General features: G+C 39.4%; 1 protein-coding gene across 2 annotated transcripts in view; it reads right to left on the reverse strand.

The window, feature by feature from the left end:
* Positions 1–2,694: 2,694 nt before the first annotated feature.
* Positions 2,695–20,555, reverse strand: part of LOC118533583 (sodium/potassium-transporting ATPase subunit beta-1-interacting protein 3) — a 617,142-nt gene continuing 599,281 nt past the window's right edge. The window contains exons 6-7 of one of the 2 annotated variants that reach the window (XM_078072340.1): positions 17,047–17,116; positions 2,695–7,758 (exon numbers count right to left, since the gene is read on the reverse strand). In XM_078072340.1, coding sequence (XP_077928466.1) covers positions 7,749–7,758; positions 17,047–17,116 — 80 coding nt within the window. In that variant the 3' untranslated portion in view covers positions 2,695–7,748. The remainder of the gene's footprint in view (positions 7,759–17,046; positions 17,117–20,555) is intronic. The other variant, XM_078072341.1, reaches the window with a different exon arrangement.

Here is a 20,555-nt window from a genome sequence, read left to right on the forward strand (position 1 = left end):
ACTAAACAAGTGGTTTAAAAATAATAAATAGAATGGAATTAATGAGCTTTGCCTGGCCTGTAAAAACAAAGTATGCTGCATGAATTGTCCCAAACGTCATTCTCTAAAGTTATTGAACTTGGTGCTCCATACATTATATTTTGCCCAAAAATGTCTGCAGAGAAAACTCTTTTTTCTTACTTAGAGTGATGGCAAAAGTGAAGAGCCATAGAAGAACCTAAATAAATATGTATAGGTTTTGGTTGCATAAATGGGTTAAATGTGACAGTTTATAATAATAAAAACACAGACAGCTCAAAGAGAGGGCTGCACAGCACGAGGCAAGTTCTGATGAAGAAATAGGAAAGCTGACTAACATTCACACGTATAATACTCTGTTTGTATTATTATTATTGGAATGCAATAGAAATCAACACAATGATTAGGTTGTTGGTTTCATATTACGTAAGTGACCCAAGTCAACTATTTTGTAATACTGCATTCAGTGACAAATACAGTAATAGATTTAAGAAGCCAGAAGGGGAAGAGAGCAATTCCCTTTTAAGAAAGAAGCTTAACAGAAGTGAAACTATGCAAAGCAGTTAAAAAGCAACATCAACCAATTATTTGCAAAATCACTTCCTCATGAACAAAAGTCTTTGGAAGACACTGATGCCGGTAGTTTTGCTGGTTGACAAAAAATCATGAGAAGCCTTGATAAGATCAGATGGAATTATGTTTAAACCATAAGTAAAGAAAGAAGAAGGCAGGCAGGACTGAGCTATTCTGTCTTTTGGGAAGCAATGAGCAGGGACCTGAGGTCTGGAATTTTTTTGTTTGTCCTGAGAAGACAAAATGGCAAGATGAAAGCCCATGGGCAGGGGACTTTCTGACGCTCAGGTCCAAGCAGAGGGAAGGTGATGTGGGAGGAGCCAACAGCAGGTGTCTTCCTCAGCTGTCCCAAGCCTTGAAGACAGGGTGAAAAAAATCAGCCTAGTTCGTCAGGTGACAGCGGGTGGCCACCAATGACAGAGTAAAGAAGGTTGGACTGAGAGCTTGCGGAGCAGACCCAATGGGACATGGGGCAAGTTACTGCAGCTATCAGCCTGTCTCCTCGTCCGTAAACTGAACCACTGAGGTCCTTTCTACTCTACAACTTGATCCTGTACCAGGCATCTTGTTTCTTGCTCTAGGCATCTTATTTCTTTTAACTTGCATTCCTTAAAATAATCTTATGCTGTTCATTGTTAAGGGAATCGGGTCATATGACACACTTTAGCAAAGTGATTATTTAGAAAAGGATATACTCAAGTGTTGAAATTTGTGTGTAGGTGCGTGTGTATAACACAAGTAAGTCAACTAATCTCTCAGTCGTTAGTGACGGCTGCCAAACTTGCAGGCACTGGGTATTAGGAGACTATAACACTTTTCAGTGATTGAAATCACTTCATAGGACATCGTTGAATAAGTAGTATCTGCAAGATTTCTCTGTCTCTGTTTTTCTCTCTGTCTCTTTCTGCCTCCACCCCCACCCCAGCTTAGGACGGATGTATGATAAAATGTAATTACATAGTTTTTATAATTTCCCTCAATTGTATTTTTTCTTAGAGAAAAAGACTATCAAGTAGTTTCAAATACTCATTCCACTCTAGCCAATATGTTCTTGAAAAACGGGTGAAGGGAAACACAGGTCCAACTTTTACAGAGAGAAAATAACAAAAAAGGAAGGATTATATATTTTTCACCTATATATCCTGCCCCACCTTCCTAAGCATCAATGTCCATACATAGTTGTTGAATTGAATAAAAAGAAAATAATGACACTACTAATCAATTCAGAAGAAAAGATGTTGCTAAAATAAAATAGTTGAAGAGTTATGACCATAGAAGAAAAAAATTATTTTCACAGCACAATAGTGAGGACCAAGCAAAACATTGGATTGGCTCTTGAATTTTAAATTTAATTTCCAGAAAAGGAAAGCTAAAATACACTCTGCAGAATTATGGAAAGCATAGAAGGATCTTGAGTCATAGATTTATTTTTTTCTTTCTAGGAAGAAAGTCAGAAAGATGAGATAGAAATTCTCATTTCACAGAGTCAGTGATTACTTTCTCACAGTATTGAAGTATGCATGTATTTTTTTTCAGTTATTAAAGTAAATGAAAACATTATTACAAAAAATCATGAGAGCTAGCTTGAATTGTGTGGCAGAGACTGCTAAGCATTCTTCAATATATATTTCCCTTCCTTACTAAGAAAGAAGCCCTTAATTTTCAGATGGGCACAAGGCTACCAAGAATAAAGAGTACAATTCCTAGCTTTCCTTGCAGCTAAATTTAGGGGGGACTAAATTTTGGTTAATGGGATGTAAGCAGAAGTAGTATATGCAACTTCTGAGGCATGCCCTTAAATGAAAGAAGCACCTTTCTCTGTCCCTTTTTCCTCCTTTTTGGCTGGGATACAAATGCAATGGCTGGCACTTTAGCAGCCATTTTGAGTCATGTTAGAACTTGAGAATGGCAGGACACAAAAAGAACCAATGAGAATGAACCTGGGTCCTTGTCTCTAGGGAATCCAAGTCCAGCTCTTTGTTGACTATTTCCAGGATTTTGAAATATGAAAAGGTATAGACCTCTACCTTGTTTAAGCCACTGTCTTTTTTCTCCCTTCCTTCCTTCCTCTCTCCCTCCCTCCATCCCTCCTCTCTCTCTTTCTCTTTCTTTCTTTCTTTCTTTCTTCTTTTTCTTCTTCTTCTTCTTCTTCTTTCTTTCGTTCGTTCTTTCTTTCTTTCCCTCTTTCTCACATATAGGTAAATATAATCTTAACTATTATAGACTGACAAGGTCTTCTGCCAAAGCAAGTTCTATGAGAGTAACTAGATAGATCATTAGTTTCTTCAAACTGTTTTTTTTTTTTTTTTTTAAACCTAACTCTGGAGAGGAAAGGAAAAGCATGCCCTCAATGGAAAATAGTTCAATGTTTTTAATCACTCAAAGAAACAAACACAACTCTGAGTGAAAGACTGACATGTCCCAATCCACATTAGGTAGACTTTCAATTTTGGATTCTTCCTTTTTTCCTTTCTCCCTCCCTTTTCTTTCTCTTTCTTTTCCCCTTTACTCCTTCCCTTTTCTCTTTCCTACCTCATTTCTTTTTCTTCTTAATTTAGCTCTCAAGTTTAAACCAAAGCCTATTTTAGATTCTTTGAATATTTCATATTTTTGAAATGTTTAGCATTTAACATGATTCTTGCCTTTTAATATGCTTGCAGGTCTGAGGAAGATGATTCATTTTTTTCATCTGACAGCAAATTTTTCTAGAAATATTATATTTAAGAAAGTTTATCCACCTTCTAGAAATGGCTTTTTCCCCCTTTTCCCTCAGTAAAGAAATTAAGCTTCTTTAGGATGAAAAGAGAGAAGCTACCCACAAATTTTGAAATTCTTGAGAATTTTGTTTTTTGGAGAATTCTTTATTAATAAATACATCTTCTAATAATTAAAATATACCTGCTCCCTTTCTGCATTGCACACTATGCAGTTATATGAGCAATGATTTCTTTTTTCAGTTCTACTTTTGGACATAACGTCCTTAGGTTGTGGGCCTGTTTATCATGAATATTTGAACAGGGTTCACAGACACTTTCACAAACCTATCCGGCAAAGGTTACAGATGACTCTTAAATGGGAAGGAAACAAGAAAAACGGACATTCAAGGTTTCTAAGTTTAAAAAGATCAATTATTTTTATTTTTTCCTCCTTAATTCAGTTATTCCCTGAAAGCAGCTATTACCTTGAGCTAAAATGTCAAGTTAGAACATTTGAATTCTAATCAACTGCAGAAATTCTCCTAGTTACATATTCAAGTAACTCGGAAATAATAAGCCAGAATATTCACTCCATAGTGAGTCCACTATGGGATAGTATAAATTTTGGGATAGTATAAATTTTTAAATTAGGTCTAAAATGAAGATGTTTGTTTTTGGGGATAGTATTTTTGAGATAGTATAAATTTTTCAATTAGGTCTAAAATGAAGATGCTTATTTTTGGCAAGATTCCTTTCTAATTTGCAAGGATTGAAAAAAGCAATTTTGGTTTTTATTTGCTTCTCAATTTAGCAGCGTCATGATGGTTTTCCTCAGCTTTGCAACACACATTTTCGTTGGTTCTAGAGAACACAAATTTCTCTCAATCATGAGTGTCCCATTCATTAAGCGAGACAAATGGCAGCCTTGTTATATTTTGTTAGATCCCAGCCTCTTGAAGCTGGCTACCTTCCTTAGTTAGGTCTATAGGAAATAGCAGGGCTTATTTTTCTGAAGGAAAAAAAGAAAGAAGTCAATATTTTTCTAGGGCAAGATGTCAAGTTATCTTCAAAACAAGTAAGTCAAAAACCTCTCAGTTTTTGAGTGGTATGAACATGTTTTTGCTTCAGGGATACATACCCTCATGTTATATGGCAGGTGAAAGTCTTAAGATACCTGGGGATGTATTAGTTTAGAGCTCTTCCTAAGAGATGTTTGAGATTTCTCTGATGTAGACTGTTCTATACCCAAAGATATATTCTGTCTCCTGGGAATTCTGGAACAGCCTCCCATGCCCTGTAACTCCCTTGCTCAACCTCTGCAGTCATGAAATATGACTGGAAGAGGAAAGACAGAAAGAAGGTACACTGGAAAGCATCCCAGCTGTCTGTGACTCCACACAAAGCCAGCAGAAGACACTTAAGAGAGGATAAGTTGTTGTCCACACAAGATAGAAGATGAGGAAGGGTTCACCAAGGTTTTATAAGACACAATGCCAAAGTGGTTCAAAGAGAAAAAAAACATTGGTTTTAACTTTCCCCTTCTGCATTCCAGTCAGCACCAGGGGCTCTTGGGCAGTGGACGTCCTATCTTCAGTTTTACCAGGACCACTTCTGAGGAGGACTCTTGAACCTGGGGCTGCACCCTCTCTCAGGACGCCGAGATTCTGGCAAATGAGTGCAGGCTCAGAGAACATTCATTTTCCCTTACTCTGCTCAGACACACATTGCATACGGAGAAGCCAAGATTTGGCCCAAATGGAGACATAGCGAACACGTTTGTTGAAAGCCCCACTGCATAATGTGCAGTGCTGGATAGATTTCCTAAAACAGGAGGCAAGAATTGTTAAGAACTGGAGGCAGTCACTCCCAAGGAGCAGCGACCGTGACAGACCTGCATGGAAAGACCCAGATCAAGGACGACTGCTGAGTGTTACTGCAAAGCTCGGCACTTCTTTTCATCCCTTTGTTGTAGGGAAGCAGAACCTCTAAGGAGCAGCCAGGAGAAGAGAGGTAGGAAGAAGCAAAGTGGGGAGGAGAGGAGATCGATCTAACTTGTCTCTGATGAGAGGTAAATTCTCTGGAACTTTAGCATTGTCATTACAGATTGCTGGGATACCATATTAAGTAGTTACCTATATTGAAAATCCATAGAAAAATCACTAGTGTAAGGATTTCCTCCTCAAATCTGTCACCTGCAGTGACACAAGGTGTAGGACTCTCCAGGGCATCTTACCAGTATGTACACACATGAAGCTAGAACAGCAATAAAAGTATGGTGCTTTTTTGTGAAATGTTAACTGTGTTTTGTTTGTGTGTGTGTGGGGGGGCAATGAAAGGACAGTTTAAAATACTCATGTGTTAATTTTATTCTCCTGTCTTACTGACTTTCTGCGTTTCTGATATTCTAGTAGCTTTATCCATAATAATCATATGTATTAATCTTGAAATACAAAAGTTATTTTTTAATTAGGAAATGCAATTTTTCGTCTTCAGGATTTCTAATTGTTTAAACATGGCAATATTTTCAAGCTGCTTTTTAGAAAACTTCGAAGAGTTCGGTGTTTTCATGGGCTTTTCATAGCACGTGGCTGTATAGCAAGAGCTCCAGACGGAGTCCAACTTGTTCTACTATTACAATAATAACTGCCTCTTTCAAATGTGGAGTGCTTCACAGTTTACAGGATACTTTTTACATTTCAGCCAATTCTCACCTCACCCTTAAGAGGTAGGGATTATAGTTCTACCTTGCAGATGAGGAAAATTCCAAGGCCAAGACGTCCAGCACTGTCCAAGGCCACAGTGGTGGGCCTGGGACCCAAACCCTACCTTTTGCCCTCCAATTCCCCTTCCTTTGGCCATAGCTCTTGCCCTTCTATATACACGCAGGACTCTGGACAAGGCCACCAAATCCCTTAGACTTCAGATCCCTCCACTGTGCAATGGCCGCTTGGATTTGATCATCTCCGAGGTCCCTGTGAACTCCTCTTCATTTTGAATTTGGGTTTATTCAGTAGAATGAAAAATGATGGGATTCAGTGTGCCTTGCCTGACTGAAGGGGCACAATCCAAAGGCTAGTGACTAAAATGGGCCTCTAGAATGCCACAGTGGTTGTCATGAACTGGGAGGAACCAGGGTAGACTTTGTTGTATTAGTTCTGATTCTTAACAGAGTCTCATAAAATATATGGACTCCAACAAGACAAGAAAAAAAGAACTTCTCTACACATACAAAAATTTGCATGTGATTTTAGATGGTTTATAGATTGACTTCTTAGAGATGTATGGTCTAAGTTAACAACTTTTGGATTGAATAGTACACATGTACACAATTTTGTGGCTTATGGGTGGCCTCATGTTGGTTGTTATACAAAGTGAGCAAAACTTACTTTGATATGGGAGATAGTAATTGAAAGATACAAAAGGAAAAAAACTGTGATGTGCCTTCAAAACAGTCCTTTTTTCTATAGAAAATTATGTTTCCCATATTACTTTCTTGGTTATTGGGATGGGGTAGGAGAAAGAAAAATTGATGTAGAACAAATATAAATATCTTTTGAAGAAGCCTTTATAGAGAATTCCATACCATTTTTAAAGCTCCTTTTGACTATCTTGAGAGCAACATTCCTGATTGCAGATTTATGGTTGTGATTTCTGTCTCCCAAGCCCACACGCTCTATGTTTTGGTCTGACACCAATGTCAGAACTGGGATAAAGAATAGAAAATATGAACATCAGAGATACCCATATCCCTCCAAAGGAGGAAAGGTGTTCTACTAATCATGTTACCCTTCCATACCATGTAATTTCCAGAACACAGGAAGAACAAGATAACATGCATGAATCTGAAAATTTTAGACTGACATAATGTTATTCTGCATTCTGGAACGTTGAGAACAAAGGAGGACATCATGTTTTGTCTTGTGATATTGAAAAAATGACCCATGGTCAGTCTGAAAGCCAGATCCACTGTTCGTACCCATTTATCAGCTGTCACAGCATCTAACTTCATGTTGAGTAGCCCCCTGTAATGTCCGTTAATGCAAACTCCATTGGGCATAGGATAACTGCAGTCATCAGCAACATTGACTGAACACCTCGATACAAAAACCAGTATTTCTTTTAGAATAGACTGTAGAAGGTTTTCATTAAATTTTTTCTTTTTGCATGCCCCACAATATTGTTAAAAAGATGAAAAACCAGTTTTTTAAATAACTTACAAGTATTCATATAAGAAGAAAATGACTTAAAAAATACCCACCCGTTCACCTACAACTCATCTAGCACACAATGCTAATAATACATAGGCTGTGACAAAAGAACTCAGTGATTCGTGGGGAAGTAGGGAGGCGTAGTCCGACCTCTGGGAGGAGGTGAGACGTGTCAATGCGAAGAGGTGCTCTCAGTGGTGCTTGGCTTCCTAAGTCAAGTTCAGCAGCCGTGTTTCAGAGTCAGCGTCATTACTTATTTCGACCTAAAACAGAAAATATGAATTGCTTTAAAGAACTTCAAAACTGAAAACTGAATTTCCTTTCTATTCAATCAGGCTTTTCAAAATGCAAAATAGTTTCTGGGTGTCCCTCATGCGGTCTGTGTATATGACCAAAGCAATAAGAAAGCCGAAAACCCCGCTCTTCAGATTAGGGTGTGCAATCAGGTATAAAAATTGTAATATAGTATTGCCTTCCTGGGAGAGAAGTGCCAACCCCATTGCAATGGAGGACTGATGTTAAGGTCTGGTCTTTGGTTGTCTTGGGGTAAAGATGACAGGGTAGTAGTATGTCTCCAAACTGCTAGGTACATCCCTAGCCTACAGCATCCTGTTGGTTGACAGCTCAAGAATTATCCTATCTGGCTTTCATACCGCTGGTCTACATCCCTACATACATCACATCCTGTGATGGCTAATTTTATGTGTCAACTTGGGTAGGCCATGGCACCCAGATATTTGGTCAAACACCAACCTAAGTGTGGCTGTGAAGGTATTTTTTTAGATGAGATTCACAATTAAATCAATAGACTTTAAGTAAAGCAGATTATCCTCCCTGTTGTGGGGAGGTCTTATTCAGTCCCTTAAAAGGCCTTTAAGAAGAAGGAATTCTGCCTCTGGACTGCCTTTGGACTCAAGACTATAACATCAACTGTTCCCTGGCTGTCTGGTCTGCAAACTCTGCCTGCCCTTGTTGGATTTGCCTGGCCCCATGAGCCAATTTCTTAAAATCTCTCTCTCTCTGCACACACGCACACGTGAGTACACACACGTACCCTATTGGTTCTGTTTCTCTGGAACACACACTTCCATCTCTAGTTACTCCTGTCTCCTGATTCTGAGTCTATACTAGGCAGTAAGGCTTTGGAAAGTGGTAGTTTAGGCTTATGCATCTTCCCACAATATCAACCCCAATACACTGTCTGCCACATAGTTGGCACTTAATAAATATTTGTTGAATACTTTTGCTCTCATGAAAAAAGTCTTAGCTGATCCAAATCCCATTCATCCTCAGGGTTCAGTTGACATTTCTTCTCCCCTGTGAAGACTTGTACTCCCATGTCAGCCATACTGCTTTCTCACCCCACTGATAGCAACTCTTCCACTGTCTGCTATACCCCCTGGGGAGCTAATGGCATTCAACTTCACAATTAATTTGGTTCTGATTGTTTCACTCAGGTGTGTAAGTTTCCTCCCTACAACTAAATTATAAGGATCCTGCCAGTAGAGGCTGTGTTTCCCATTTATTTTATAGCCCTATCTAGCAATTCTCTTCCATTAACTCAGTTCAATGACTCTTTTTATGGCCCAGAATAGACTTTTTGGGTTATCATTTGAAATAGCTGAAAAAAACCTCAACTTTCCAGTTTTACTTTCTGGTAGCCACTCTCCTCCGTGTAAGTTCTGTTCCCTCCTATACACCTCAAGAGTTGGAGTCCTTTAGTTCTCTCCCCGTTTTCTTATCACATTTTCTCTGCTTCTCTATTTCCTACATTCTGAAAGACTTATAGCCCACCTGCCTACCCCTTTTACCCCACTGTATTTTTTTTTTTTTTAGATTTTATTTATTTGACAGAGAGATAGAGAGTCAGAGAGCACAAGGAGGGGAATGGCAGAGGGAGATGGAGAGGGAGAAGTAGACTCCCTGCTGAGCAAGGAGCCCGATTCGGGGCTCGATCCCAGGACCCTGAGACCATGACCTGAGCCGAAGGCAGACGCTTAACAACTGAGCCACCCAGGCACTCCTACCCCATTGTAATTTAACAGGGATTGAAACTGAAAGATAAAGAGATGAGATTTTAATGGTGGAATTTTTATAGTTTTATACAGTGTCTCAGTTAGGAGGGAGATTCAAGGTCCTAAAGTTTATTCATCCATCCAACAGGTGAATCTCTGCTAGAATGAAGATAAGGCAGTAGGGAAAGGTACTTTTGTTTGTTAGTGCTAGTACTGATGGGAGTTTGGGGGAACTTCTAGGTATACCCACCACGTTTATCTTCTGTGGTGAGATTGAACTAATTCTGTTATTCTTATATTTTTTACACTTTCAATCCAAGATCAAACTTGACCTTGTGGCAAGATACTTCATATATGGTGTTGTGCTTCTCCTTGTGTCACATCTGGAGACACATAATGTCTAGTTGTCACTCTTTTAATGGTGCTATGATTGACCAATGAGTCTGGGTAGAACAGTTTGAGTTTTGGGAAACTTAAGATCATATCTTTATTTGTTTCTTCAGATGTTCATAGGTATGTTAGTAGTTACCTGAAGGTACCTACTCCTAAGGCAGAATAAAATCAAGTAATAGCATAGTGATGTTATTTCAAAGTGTGTCTTCTGAAAGGCCTGTCATTGTATCTTTTTCTATTGCTTTTCTAAGTCTCCCTGTTATTATTTCTGGGTGTGTGTGTGTGTGTGTGTGTGTGTGTGTAAGATATCTGTGTATTCTATTTTCTTTCCCATGTCTTGTTTCTTCCCAGAACCTGTCATAATGTAGGATTATAAGTATTTCTTGATGTGGATATAAAAGAAACAAAATATGTTTTTAACATAAAATTTGGTTTCTGTTCATTGCATTTAATTTTAAAGTCCAGAGGATATTCTCTTTTGGAGACAGGAAAATGAAGTTATTTCTCTCATGTTGATTAATTTGGGGGAGGAGGGTGCTCCATGTCTCCATATCACTGGGTAAATCTATTTTCTTGCTGTTAATATCTATGACTAGTACTAAGAAGATTCCTGAGAGTTCTCAGAAAGACAGGAATTGACAGTTTCCCTGGAAGGTACCATTCAGATGCGAGTTTTCTCTTTTTGGAAAAGGCAGTGTGAGAACCAGGTTCCATAAGGTTCTGGGGGCAGTGAGTGAGGTCACATGTCAAATGAGAAGGTCTCAGTGATCCCAGTGAAGCACAGGGCAGATGACTGACCATCGGTCATGGTCATGGCAGACCCTCTTTGTGTGTTGCTGGCCACACTATTGGTGGCATCATTCCTTCCCAGCAAGAATAGTGGTGCATGAACTGACTAGCCCAGTGACGGGTATGAACCATATAAACACAGCCATTTCACTGCTCCATGGTCAGATGGCCACACAGTAGGGTGTGTTTTTCCATAGTTCCTAAAAGGAATTAGTCATTTCCCATGATGGATTACAAAGGTATTAATATCAGTGACAGAGGATAAGTGCTCAGAAGAGAGGAAGAGCAAGAAGCCCAAAGCACTGCCCCCTTGTGCTAAGTAAGGCAGGCACGCAGGGAAGCCCGGCTCTCCTCTGGGACAATTAAGAAGGGGCTGAGTGCATTACAGGTTGTTGCAATCGGCATTCTTGAGGCTGCCTGGGAAAGTTAATGCCTGTTGTAAGGGCCCACCATTTCCAGGGACTGATGGAAGCCCTTAGGCAACAGAACTCCACACTTAGGGCGCCTGGGTGGCTCAGTTGGTTAAGTGACTGCCTTTGGCTCAGGTCATGATCCTGGAGTCCCGGGATCGAGTCCCGCATCGGGCTCCCTGCTCAGCAGGAAGTCTGCTTCTCCCTCTGACCCTCCTCCCTCTCATGCTCTCTGTCTCTCATTCTCTGTCTCTCAAATAAATAAATAAAATCTAAAAAAAAAAAAAAGAACTCCACACTTAGTAATAGGAAGGGTGAACAGCCCTCAGTTTGAGCAGATTAGGGACACCTTGCACTGTGTGCCACAGGGGACAGACAGCATAGATAGAGAAATATGAAAGTGTGAAAGACAATCAAGGACAAATGAAAACAGGAGAAAGACGGAGAGTTATCATTTTATTAGTCTTTAGGTGCTTGGTCGAGAAAGAGAGGAGTGATGGAGTAAATGCATGTTGTAGACTCCAGGTTCCTCCAGCTTAAGTTTACTAATACATTGCTGATGGTTACTGGCTTGTTTGTTTGTTTGTTTTAGAAAGAGAGAGATTGCTCGCTCGCAGGGAGGGGTTGGGCGGTGGGGGAGGAGCAGAGGGAGAGAGAGAGAATCTTAAGAAGGCTCCATGGGGCTCCACTTGGGGCTAGATCTCAGGACCCTGAGATCATGACCTCAGATGAAATCAAGAGTTGGAGGCTTAATCCCAACTGAGCCACCCACGTTTCCTTGGTGGTTACTGGTTTTTAAATCAAGGATTGAAAGCACATCATTCTGACCTGCCCACCTCCCACACACCCACCCACACACACACCTCTGTTTTGTTCTAGCTGGTTCTTAATCTAGGTGCTGTAAATGCAAAATGGTCTGGCACTGACTTACAGGGATACAGATACAAAGCAGCTTTTCTCAGGGAAGAGCAGGTGGGTGCGCCCACCTCCGCTCTGTCCAGCAGCCAGTCATCAGAGGCCAATTTCCTCTGGGCTTGGACATGAGAGGCAGTGAAGGTACAGGTGGGCGCTGACTGTAGAGCCCGCCTGAAATGGCAATTAGCCTCGTCTGTCTTCTAGTACTGTGTTGCAAGAGCCGACACTCAATCAGCAGCGGCCACCTAGCAGGTGACAATTTTTCTGAAGAAAAATTAGTCTCCAGCCAAGGCAATCAGACAAGTCAAGATACCAGAGCAAAGTCAAGTTCTCATTTGGAAATCTTAGAAAAAAGATTGGCTGAACGTGGGGGATGAAGCTTTTTCATCAAGTCTTTCTAAACGGCAGTCGTGGGGCATCTTCCTCGCGGGAATTTCTAACGTCATCAAATCTCTCTAGCTCTATTGTAGAACACAGTTCTGAAATTCCACTGCGGTCTTTTTTTGACAAAGTACCTTCGTCTAATTATTTCTGTCTGAAGAATTACTGCCACATAGAGCGTAATTTTCTCACTACCCTGATGCTAACCATTTTGATTTTGACAAACTTTAATTTAGTTGCTCACTAGGATGTTCCCTGAAATTCCGTGTGTCTTTCATAGCTGCATGGGTTTTTTTGCCGTGCGATTTTTCTTCCTGAGAAGCAAATCTGCTTTTATTAGCCCTCTCCCCTTGGTGTTACTGCAGCCTCCACGATCAGCCGCTTGGTAGGTGTCCTGTTGAAAGCCACCACTGACCACGTGTGGCTCTCTGCTCCAATGACAAGAGCCACCCATGCTCTTTCTCCTCATGAAAGGTGGTATCAGCGTGTGGTGGCAGTGATGGAAGAGGTCCTGGGAGACCCAGGCTCTACTTATTTGAGAGTTATAGCCCCCTCACTGATGGCTGCACCAAGATGATGGACCCCAACCCAGGCTACCCCTGACCTGTGTCACATATCCCAAAGCCAGACCCAGACGACAACCACTGAAAGCATCTCTACAGCATCTTTAAATTTTTAATTTTTTTTAGATTTTACTTATTTATTTGAGCGTGAGAGAGCATGAGTGGTGGCGGGGAGAGGCAGAAGGAGAGGAACAAGCAGACTTCCCATTGAGCAGGGAACCCGACTCAGGGCTTGATCCCAGAACCCCGGGATCATGACCTGAGTGGAAAGCAGACACTTAACCAACTGAACCACCTAGGCACCCCTTTATTTATTTATTTTTAGTGGTATTTCACCAGTGCAAAGCTGACAGACTCTGCCCTGCACCCTCACAGTGTGTGTGGGGGTGGTGTGGGGGATATCCAAGGCCTCCCACTTATTCTACACCTCTCATGTCTCTTCCCCATGCCAGGCTAGAGTCAAACTCAATAGGATCTTTTTTCCTCACTGATTCTGCCAAACCTGGTCCCTTGGCTGTGGTTTCACTGGATAGTAGGTAGGGATAGTGGGAATCTTGTTCACCTCTATAGCTTTTTTTTTTTAATTCATGTATAATTAACATCCAGTGTTATATTAGTTTCAGGTGTACAATATAGTGATTCAACAATTCTACACATTTCTCAGTGCTCATCATAAGTGTACTCCCTTCATCTATTTCACCCATCCTTCCACCCACCTCCCCGCTGGTAACCATCAGTTTGTTCTCTGCATTTGTATCTCTCTCTCTTTTTTTAATCTCTCTTTTCTTTGTTCATTTGTTTGTTCCTTAAATTCCACATACAAATGAGATCATATGGTATTTGTCTCTCTCTGTCTGACTTATTTCACTTAGCATTATGCCCTATAGGTCCATCCATGTTGTTGCAAATGGCAGGATCTCATTCTTTTTTATGGCCGGCATCTCCACAGCTTTAGGTCTGAAGAGTCATGTTTAGATGGCGGAACCATGGCTGCTGAAGATCTGGGGGCAACCCCACCAAGAGCTACCAAGATTCCTGCTCTACTTAAACCTCTGTTTCCTCATAAGCTTGCTCAGGTTATGTGACAACTATGGCAAACACTAGATTGGATAGTCATGAATTTCAACTTCACCCTCTGTAGAATGGCCAAGCAAATTCGCCTCCATGCAGGGGACACCCATTCTCTTCTGCTCTCGATTAACTCCTTATCATCTTTCCTAAGGCAGCTCAGGCATCATCCCTTAGTCTATCTCCTGCCCCTACAAGTGAGAAGTAAGCATTCTCCCTTCTGCAAAAAATTGCCTTGGGGACACTGTTTTGCATCTACTTATTTCTATGTAGGTCTCCTCTCCTAGATCATTGGCTGCTGGCGGTCAAAGCTCAAGTATTGCTCATCTTTCTCTCTCTGGCACCCAGCACAGGGTCTAGGACATACATTATAAGTAACAGAAACAGGTGTAAATAAAACTAAACTAATTTACTTAATCAGGCCTTCTTGATAGCTTGGTATCATTAATTTAAAAAGGGACAGAACATGGAAGACCAACTCCATATGTAAAATGCCTTCTCCTATCACGTCACCCTCAACACACACATTCACACACAACTTGACTGTGGGCACATGAAAGGTATGGTTTATGATTAGGAGCAATGACACAATCAAACATGAGAATGAGGGCTTCCTGTACAAATCGGCAGTGTTTCCTGTCAATGGAATGTCTGCTTGTAACTACCCCTTGAGAGTCGAAAGCCACCCTTCCACATACGTGTATCAGGATTCTCCTGATTCCCTTAATAAAGTGGCTTCCTCATAAAACCTGGTTCTGTACTCCATGGAGCCTAAAGGGACTTAATGAAAGTTAAAAAACCAGCATTCCCTTCCTCGTCTGACAAGTTATACAGAAGATTGTTTTTTTTGCCAATCTGTTGCTGGGTGGTCATATGGCATCACTGAGCTGGGCACAACAGAATCCAATCTAATGGCTTTATTAAAAGAAATCAAGCAAGCTGACTTATGCCAAGTGAATAAACTGTAATATTTGCATACCAGTGGGGAGCACACATACTGACCTCTTCAATTGTTTCATGCACAATGATTTTAATTCAGGTTTAGTTTGATCTTTCAGATTCCTGCTCCCTTCATGGTTGAAAGGCTTTCCATATTCATTGGACAGTAATATGCATAATCTGTCAAAGCAGGAACTTTCTGTGGCCTGTAGGTTATGCTACATTCAGCTACAAAGGTGTGAACAGGGGAGTTGAGAAAATCCTTTGAGGAAGCAGTAGAGTTGATCAAACAAAGCCTTTCAGGTAATCTCACGGGTACGTTTCATGTACTCTTGATTCACAGGGATGGGAGAGACATTAGGGAACACAGATGGCAGTCACTTGCCTCTGGGCCATGCCAGAGAACACTGTGAGGTACATGGAGACACATGCCATTCAAAAAAGGAGATTCCATTATCAACATTAATCAATTGCAATTTTAATAACCTTCCTTAATAGATCTTTCTTACATCTGATCAACATTTTTCATATTGCAATTTCCTCTGCTGAGTTATTTTTTTCACAGTGGAGATGAAAGAAATCATTCATCACCTTCTTTATTACCTAATGAATGTATGTTAGACTCTCCTAGACACTACTAGGCATTGTTTCCATTCTTTTCTCACTTCCAATGCACTCATCATCTTTATTATTGTCACAATCTCTGCCAAGTTCCTCAGATCCACAAATATCAACTTTTGGAGCACATCATTTATGAGCACTCAGTAGCATGAGTAATGAGGTGGTGACTGCTTAGTCCCAGAGTGTTATATAAGGTGAATGATTTTCCAAATTGGATTTGCTTTAAGAAACCAACATTTATTTAAACATCTGTCATGTGACAGGCACAGTGCTGATTTGTGTAGCTTGTGAGCTATGTTTCCTTTAGATCATTCTGCCAGAATAAAATTAATCCAACCTGGAGAGGTTGGAGGAGCCCAGTGCAGGTTTCTTAAGGCTGGGGGTGAGGGGGCTGCAGATGCGGGCAGGAACAACTATGGCGAAGAGGCAGCAGATGAAGGCTTTCATGTGTGTTTCTTACACCAGTGGCTGTTCTACATAATTTCCTTTATCACCAAGGAATTGTAGAACATTGGGCTGAAAGAATAGGAAGGTCATCTGAACACGTCCACAGCATCAGGCATGGTGATAGCTTATCAATCAGAATAGATCCCAGCTCCACCCCTTACTACTAATGGGACTTTGGGAAATTTGTCTAATCTCTATGTACCTCTGTTTCCTTTTTTATGAAGTGGGACTATTAATTAGTACATTACGGTATTTCCATGAGGGTTAAGAGAGACAATCCATGCCAAGTGCATAGCACATGATAGCTATCATTTTCTACAGTTGTTTATTTGTTACTTAGAGTTTTCTAGGAATGGAGTCACTGTATCTATTTTCTTGCTTTCTAGTATTTTATCAATCAGGTGACCCCGATTCCTTCCTTATACTCAACTGAAATCTGTTCAGGTTAAGGTGTTTTTGTGTTGTAGTTGTTGACTTGCTTGCATGTCCTCTAGGAACAGTTAATCAAATATTTGAGAGCTAGGCACAGTCAAAGGTTATCCCATTGAATCCATCCTCCCTCCTCTGCCTGTGAAACCATATTACAGGTGGGAGAACCAAGTCTCAGGGGCATTAAGGAAGGGCCCTGAGACCACACACATAAAGCCTGGGTTCTAACCTATTCTTTCTCCCCTTTTCCCTCTGTAATATAGCCCCAAGTCACATATCTAGTTTCTCTTCTACAGACTACATTATCCTTTTTTTTTTTTTCCAATTTGGCAATCAACTTCTGATAAGAAAAATACAATAAAAATTCCATTTTAGAAACATAAACCATGTTACCTATTTCAAATTATTTTTGGAATGAATAATAATGATGATGTTGGGTTACATGTAAAAGGTGTGGTTTAAATATGAGTGGAAAATTAAACCAATGATTAGTAGTAGCAGGTCCAAATTATCTCAGGTTTGGTTAGTTTTGACCAAGTTAGAAGGATTAATATTTTCCATCTCATCACACCTTTACTTACAGGTTAACAGGCTTTAACTCAACATGATCCTGGTAGTAGGAGTGTGCATCAAGTCCGCCTATGAAATCAACTGAAAATATAACATAGCCCGATGTGAATAAATGTGTAAATAAAAACACACATAATACTAGGTGTTTAAAATAGAACACATAAAAAGAATATCAACAAAAAAAAATCTGTCTACCACAAATGGAAAAATGTGTACTTATATAAAAGGCTGCTAAAAATATCAATGGTCAAAAAACAGGGAGCTTTTAAGAAACACATAAAGAACTTGGGATCTTATGGACTACAAAATCAAAGCTGTTATTGACTTTAGTGAAAAATGAAGTAACATTAAGTAACATTAGATTTTAAACAATGTGTTTGTCCTTAGGCATACGGATATGCCCTTTCCCCCTATATATCAGAAAGTGTACCCTCTCGTCTTGTTGCCAGAATCCAATTTTTTCCTGAAGAATATTTATTGCATCGTTAGAAAGACCTTTGAGAAGTCGCATAATCTATGTCCATGCTTTTTGTCTTCAAGCCATCCTTGATAAATAGGCATCTGTTTTTTTGCAAAGAAGGTTTCATCTCTTCTCTGGTCGCATGGTACTGGTCTCACAATCTGTATAGAATCACTATGCTGGTGACATTCATTCTAATTTCTTTCTGTTTCGATCACAGCTTCCGTCTTTCTTTTCCAATCATAATGTCCAAGGCTAATCTTAGTTCACATCTCTTGTTCTTTTTTTTCGTAATCCATTAAAAGTATTAATTACTTTACATCAAACTTTGGTTATATTATAGCACTATAACATTAACAGGTACATAGGCATAGAGGGACACTGAACTCTCGGTGAGGGAGTATATGTTTAGGTACGTAATACTCGAATATCATATCATATCCTCAGCTCAAGACAGGCATGTCAGTGACCTGTGGTTTAGAGAGGGCTGACTTAGCATATAAGTTCTATTGAAGACTTGACCTACTCTAGGTCTAGCCACTCTGCCAATCCCTGACCTGCTGTATCCTTTTACCTCGGTTGAAGAAGCTGAGGTAAGGCTGGGTCAATCAAAGCTTCACCAGATCACTGTGTAGACATGAGCTTTGGAGTCCCGTGGGGTACACAACAACCAAGTGGCAGGGACCATTTCCAGGCAATCCCCTTGGAGATTAGAGGAACCTGAAGCCCATCTTTTTCCTACCAGGTCACATAAGTTACCCGGACACTATGTTAGGGAGAGAAACAGTGAAAGAGGAGTCAATCTGAGACACTGAAAAGATTTTCCCAGAGAGAATAAGCAGTGCCTAGGGACCATTTAAATGGTCGGATTGGACAAAATTTTTATCAGATTAGATACCTAATCAAACATCTACTCCTTCATCTTGCTGACCAATGGGTGGGAAATTAGAAGGAAAATCACACTGATTAAAAGTTGAATGAGTATGTGATTACAAGGCACTTTTCAAAGTTAAAGTGGGTGTTAAAAATAAGCAAAATTATAAATATACACATTTGTGAATAAAATAATTCAACTGAAAAATCATATTAAAAATAAAATTTTTTATAAAAATAAAGATAGCATGTATCTGTATGCTTTATAGTTTTTTCAAAGATTTATTTATTTATTTTTGAGAGAGAGAGTGAGTGGGATGGGGGGAGAGGGGCAGAAGAAGAAGGAGAGAATCTCAAGCAGACTCCTTGCTGAGCACAGAGCCCAATGCAGGGCTTGATCCCAGGACCCTGAGATCATGACCTGAGTAGAAACCAAGAGTCGGATGCTTAACTGACTGAGCTACCCAGGCACCCCTGATACCTGTATGCTTTAAATCAAAACAAAAAGAAAACTTTTTTATAGTGATCATTTGAACATTAAAATGTAACATTAACAGAATCATTATTTTTGGTATAAATTCATGGACTACTGTGAATCTGCTCCTGAGCCATGTCTGTCTCTATCACCAGAATATATATATATATATATTTAACATGGTTTTATTATTTTCATAGATTTATTTATAATCTTATTCAAAAAATTTTTTATGGTTAGTAAAATTGAAATTGTTGATATCTAATCAATTCTGTAAATCATAATATTTTTAACTAAGGAAATATACTCTGTATAAGGCACTCGTAATCTCTGAGCAAGTTTGCTAAAGAGTGGATATGGGTAATAGTATTTAGCCCAAATACTTTCCCAGTTACTGTTATTTTACCTTCATTTAGTGTATCTTTGCCAAAATTTTTATAAGACAACAAAATATACATTGTATCTATTTATGATTTTTTAAAATCAAATATAAATGCTGTAACATTTTTAGGCCTTCTCACAAATCAGCTTCTTTTCATTTTGGTGCAGAATATAAATTCATCCAATTAAAAACAGGAGCTCTGTCTAAAGAGTCTTTTCTCAAGTCGAGATACTTCAAGAGGAAATTATAAAATTGAAAAATTAAATCTTGCATAACATTTGAGTTCTCATTATTTAATTTGCCTGGTTCTCTTCCTTTGGTGAGCATAAATTTCGGTGTTCTCCTTTTCATAAGCTCTCAATTACTGCCATTTACTAAAAGCTTCAAAGGATGATTTTGGGGCTGCTTCATTTGTTGAATGATTCGATTTAAAATTGAGTTGAATACAATGCAACTAAAATGTAGAAGACTCATTTATAAAAATGCTCACAACTATTGTAGGAAAATTAGATTGATTGATTAGTATTTCTTTAAAGGCTGAAATGTTCTTAACTGTGATGGATGAAGAGAAGCAAAGACAGAAAATGTATCTGCCATCCTGAAGTTCTTTTTGTTTTCAACATCAAGCTCATTACCAAAATGTTTTCAGGTAAAAGCAAATCAAAACCACAATGAGATACTACGTTATACCCACTAAGATAGCTAGAATAAACATATCAGATAATAACAAATGTTGGTGAGGATGTAGAGAGATTAGCACCCTCATACATGACTGGAGGGAATGTAAAATGGTGCAGCCACTTTGGAAAACAGTTAGTCAGTTCCTAAAATGGTTCAAAAGAGTTACCATATGACCCAGTAGTTCCACTCCTAGGAACAGATCCAAGAGAAATGGAGACATATGTCCTCACAAAATTTGTACATAGATGTTTATAACAGCATTATTCATAAAATCCGAATGGTGAAAAAAATATTCTAGTTTATTTACCCTACTCTGTGTATGTAAATATTTATAATATATGTAATATATGTTATCATATTAAATATATACTATATATGTTATATGTATTATGTATTATATATACATTTATATATACATATACATTTTGAAAACTAGAGTTTCTATTTTTGTTGGTAAAACACTGCAGCTTCGTTGGGAAGTCATTACACTTCTGCGTGCCCCCTACTAACCCCACTAGCTCCTGTGGGCTGGTGCACCTCCACTTGGCACTGAAAGGAGCTAGCTATCTCTGCTACTCCTGTCCAAGCACCTACCTTTTTAATCATTGATTGATCTACACACTGTCCTTGAAAGAAAGGTCCTAGTTGC

This window comes from Halichoerus grypus, chromosome 5, assembly GCF_964656455.1.
Source record: "Halichoerus grypus chromosome 5, mHalGry1.hap1.1, whole genome shotgun sequence".
Classification (NCBI taxonomy): Eukaryota; Metazoa; Chordata; class Mammalia; order Carnivora; family Phocidae; genus Halichoerus; species Halichoerus grypus.